This window comes from Xenia sp. Carnegie-2017, unplaced genomic scaffold, assembly GCF_021976095.1.
Source record: "Xenia sp. Carnegie-2017 unplaced genomic scaffold, XeniaSp_v1 HiC_scaffold_6, whole genome shotgun sequence".
Classification (NCBI taxonomy): domain Eukaryota; kingdom Metazoa; phylum Cnidaria; class Anthozoa; order Malacalcyonacea; family Xeniidae; genus Xenia; species Xenia sp. Carnegie-2017.
The window spans coordinates 20,213,488-20,217,186 of NW_025813526.1; the positions used below are offsets into that span (position 1 = coordinate 20,213,488).

The 3,699-nt window shown below is 37.2% G+C and overlaps 1 protein-coding gene across 1 annotated transcript; it reads left to right on the forward strand.

The window, feature by feature from the left end:
• Positions 1–851: 851 nt before the first annotated feature.
• Positions 852–2,574, forward strand: LOC124457281. Its single transcript, XM_047007559.1, has 4 exons — positions 852–1,046; positions 1,394–1,687; positions 2,303–2,374; positions 2,566–2,574. Exons 1-4 carry the CDS (start codon positions 852–854, stop codon positions 2,572–2,574), a joined length of 570 nt encoding a protein of 189 aa, XP_046863515.1.
• The last annotated feature ends 1,125 nt before the right edge of the window (positions 2,575–3,699 follow it).

Here is a 3,699-nt window from a genome sequence, read left to right on the forward strand (position 1 = left end):
GGAATACCAACAGTCTATAAAGATCCTTGTAACAATACTCCCTGCTTCGAACATTCACTTTAGGCACAACTTGCACCATAGAAGGTGAAAAGATAATTTTTTGAGAAAACGAACTCTCCTGTTGATGTTTCAAGCTGTAAAGTTGTTACCATGCATCGCACGACTGGAGTACTTGGAAAGACGTAAAAATAAGGTAAGTCAAAATGACCGGTAACGTAAACAAACGGTCAACAAGTTTTTTGGGGCGGTCATTGCCGTTGACCGACCGTTATAGTGAGCTCTCGATAATAACCTTAACTATACATACATGTAATGGTGGGTGTAAATAACTAAAAAAACCTGGTTACATACGGTATGCATATAACGAATAATTAAAACAATTAACAATGTACTCATCTAATTACGGGGCTGCTCATATGAGATTGGCTACACGGGATTCATCGAGGCGTTAATTGATTTTGAGCTATTGAAAGGAAACAAAACTTCAAGCTTAAAGATTACAACTGTTTGCTAAGTGCCACAAGCCATTTCTGTTGAAATTCTCAAATTAGGCCAAACTGGTTGTTTCAATTTTAAATGTTTTGCATACTTATTAAATCAAAATATAGTGAACTTGCTCTAGAAGATTTATCTAATGATATGTAAGAATAGAATTGTTTCCATTTGCCAAAATCAATTAACGCCTCACTGAATCCCAGTTAGCTGGGCTCGTATGAGCAGCCCCGAAGCAATGCTCAACTCCTATAGACCCTTTGCACATGACGTCACAGCTGATGTTCAGCTTCTTCTGGGGGTCAAGTAAGGTGCTGCCATTTATAAATAAGTAATAGGAAGTAAAACTTTCGGTCATCATGGTTCACTTTTGTGCTTTTTTTGCATGCTCGAATCGATGTAATAGAGAAAAGAATAGACGGTTTTTTCACCTACCTGCTGTCAAAAGTAATGTGAATGTGAACAAGAAGCAACTTCAACTTGAAAGGCAAAAGGAATGGCTTCGAAGAATTCGCAGGGAAGATCTTACGCCAGAAAAGTTTGCGAATGCTCATGTGTGTAGCGACCACTTCATATCAGGTTAAAAACACTTGTCTTTATCAGTACCAAGATACTAGTGTTCAGCTAAATGGTTAGCTAAATAAGTGATGTGTTATTTGTGATAAATATCTTTGTATTATCTGCGTATATTTTGTATTATATTTTTGTATGGCATTTTGTATTCCATGCAAGGAAGCAGTCAGTAAATGGGATTTTGCCTTAAGTTTCGATCATCCTTTCTTGTAAATGTCATAAAATAGAATGAATTAATTCCTACAGGCAAACCAGCAGACCTACAAAAAGAAAGATGACCCAGACTGGGCACCAAGTCAAAATCTTGGCCACAACAATGTGAAAAAAGAGAAACACAGAACGATCGTCTCGCTACCAAGGGATAATTGAAAAGAAGAGAAGATCTGAAACTGCTAATGCCCTTATAGCAATGTCAAGCGAGCAGCCCAATGAGGTTGTTGATAAAATGGACACCTCTGAACCAAAGGCAAATGAAATGTCATCACAGACTGATAAAACTGTTAATGAGCTGAGGTTACTTGAAGATGAGGTGGATTTTCTAAGGAAGGAAAATTCTGATTTAAAGAAAAAATTATTGCAAAAGGAACTAAATGAGGTTGCATTTAAAGATGATGATGAAAAGGTACTCTTCTATACAGGTTTACTTACCTGGAAGCTTCTTTTGTGCCTTTACAACTTTGTGTCTGGCTTCTTGTCACAATCATCCAAGTGTATGCTTAGCCCTTTCCAGAGACTCATTCTTACATTAATGAGAATGAGACTCAGCCTTTCTGGTAAAGACTTAGCCTATAGGTTTGATGGAATTCATGAGGCAACTGTTTCCAGAGTTTTTATTCAAATGATGGATATTCTGCATAGCAGGCTTTGTCCACTTATCCATTGGCCTGAAGGAGAAGCCTTATTAAAAACAATGCCCATGGATTTTCGCAAGAACTGCCCAGCATGTGCTGTGATAATTGATTGTTTTGGGATTTTCATCGACCGTGCATCTAATCCTTTAGCCAGGGCACAGACATACTCATCATACAAACACCATAACACTGTCAAGTATTTGATAGGAATTACTCCCTAAGGTAGTGTAAGCTTCATATCTGATTGATGGGGTGGTCGTGTCAGTGACAAACACTTAACAGAAGAATGTGGTCTTCTAGAAAAGTTTAACCCAGGGGATGTAATTCTAGCAGACAGAGGGTTTGACATACAAGAATCTGTTGGATTGTATTGTGCTCGTGTAAAGATACCAGCTTTTACTAAAGGAAAAAAGCAAATAAGCGGGATTGAGGTGGAGCAAACTAGGAAGATTGCTAATGTAAGAATCCATGTGAAACGTGTAATTGGCAATATTTGAAAAAATATGGAATCCTTTCTGCAACTCAACCAATAGACTTTGTTGTTTCAAAAGGAGTAAAGACCACATTTGACAAAATAGTAACAGTCAGCTGTGCATTGAATAACATGTGTGATTCAGTAGTCCCATTTGAATGAATGTTTATTATTTAGAGGCAATAGTGGATCTAGCGTAGGTCAGAATACGTTGATATAAATATATTTCCCATTTAAAATACTTTACAACTAACATTATTGATGATGTTCTGGTTCTTAAATATTTTTTTGAAATTTCTAACCAGCAACATTGCTGTTAAATTATTTTGAATTTAAAATTAGCCACTATAATGTATTCTGACCTACCCTGGATCTGCTAATGTATGTAGCTTTACAAATTGAGTCGTATTCTTTTTTCCTGACGTGTGCGAGAGTAAAATTTCCCAAGCAGCTCGGGAAGGATCCCTTTGATAATAAATTTCTCTACTCGAGATACATTTTCTTTCCAAAACTTCTCATCTGGCAAAATTCTTTCTATGTAGAGCATTTTCTCACTGCACACAACAAAATCACAACAGATGCGTGCACTACAAAACAATTGAGCTTGGACCTGAAAGAAAATGACATTTTAACATTACTGTTTAGTACATGTATGCAATATATATTGTGTGTTGACTCAGCTGATACTGATTACAATTAACCACACATTTTCGCACCTATCTGAAAATGTACCTGATAATAATAAAAATGCTTCCATTTAAGCCGTTTTCCAACTGGTGTTTCTTCCAGACAAAAGTCCTTGTCAGCTAGTGATGTGTCTAATGTGTCATCTTTATGGCAATAGGGACACTAAACACATACAATAACAAAAAAATGCTAAGGCTCTAATTATTGATATAATTAATACTCCATTATGTTATATGCTTAGATATATCATGATAAAATACCTTAATCTCACAGACACCATTGCCACAGCACTTGCAATTGACTAGCCCATCTGGACTTGCACCAATGAAGCCATGATTAACATTAATGAAGAAGCCAGATTCTTCTACTTTGAAGGCCTCGTGTTTAGTTCTTTGAAAGCTTTCATATGCATCCCTATCTTGCTTTTCATGGTGGCACCCCCATCGTGTGGCAGCAGTGCTAAACTTTCCTAGCTCAGGATGACAAATGCTCAAAATTAAAGATTTTGATGGGCTATCTGGGCATGTCCGTGAGGCAGCTTTGAATCTTGAGGCAGTCAGCCGGCCAGTCCTCATTCTGAACCAAAGTCTGGATTCAGACTGCTGTCTGGTCATCTCTTCGACA

Bases quoted from the DNA above. Each gene is read 5' to 3' on its own strand.
- LOC124457281 (XM_047007559.1), top strand. From the start codon at position 852: ATGGTTCACTTTTGTGCTTTTTTTGCATGCTCGAATCGATGTAATAGA. The intron at 1,047-1,393 runs GTGTGTAGCGAC...ATGTGAAAAAAG, and splicing joins AAAAGTTTGCGAATGCTCAT to AGAAACACAGAACGATCGTC. The intron at 1,688-2,302 runs GTACTCTTCTAT...GCTCGTGTAAAG, and splicing joins TTAAAGATGATGATGAAAAG to ATACCAGCTTTTACTAAAGG.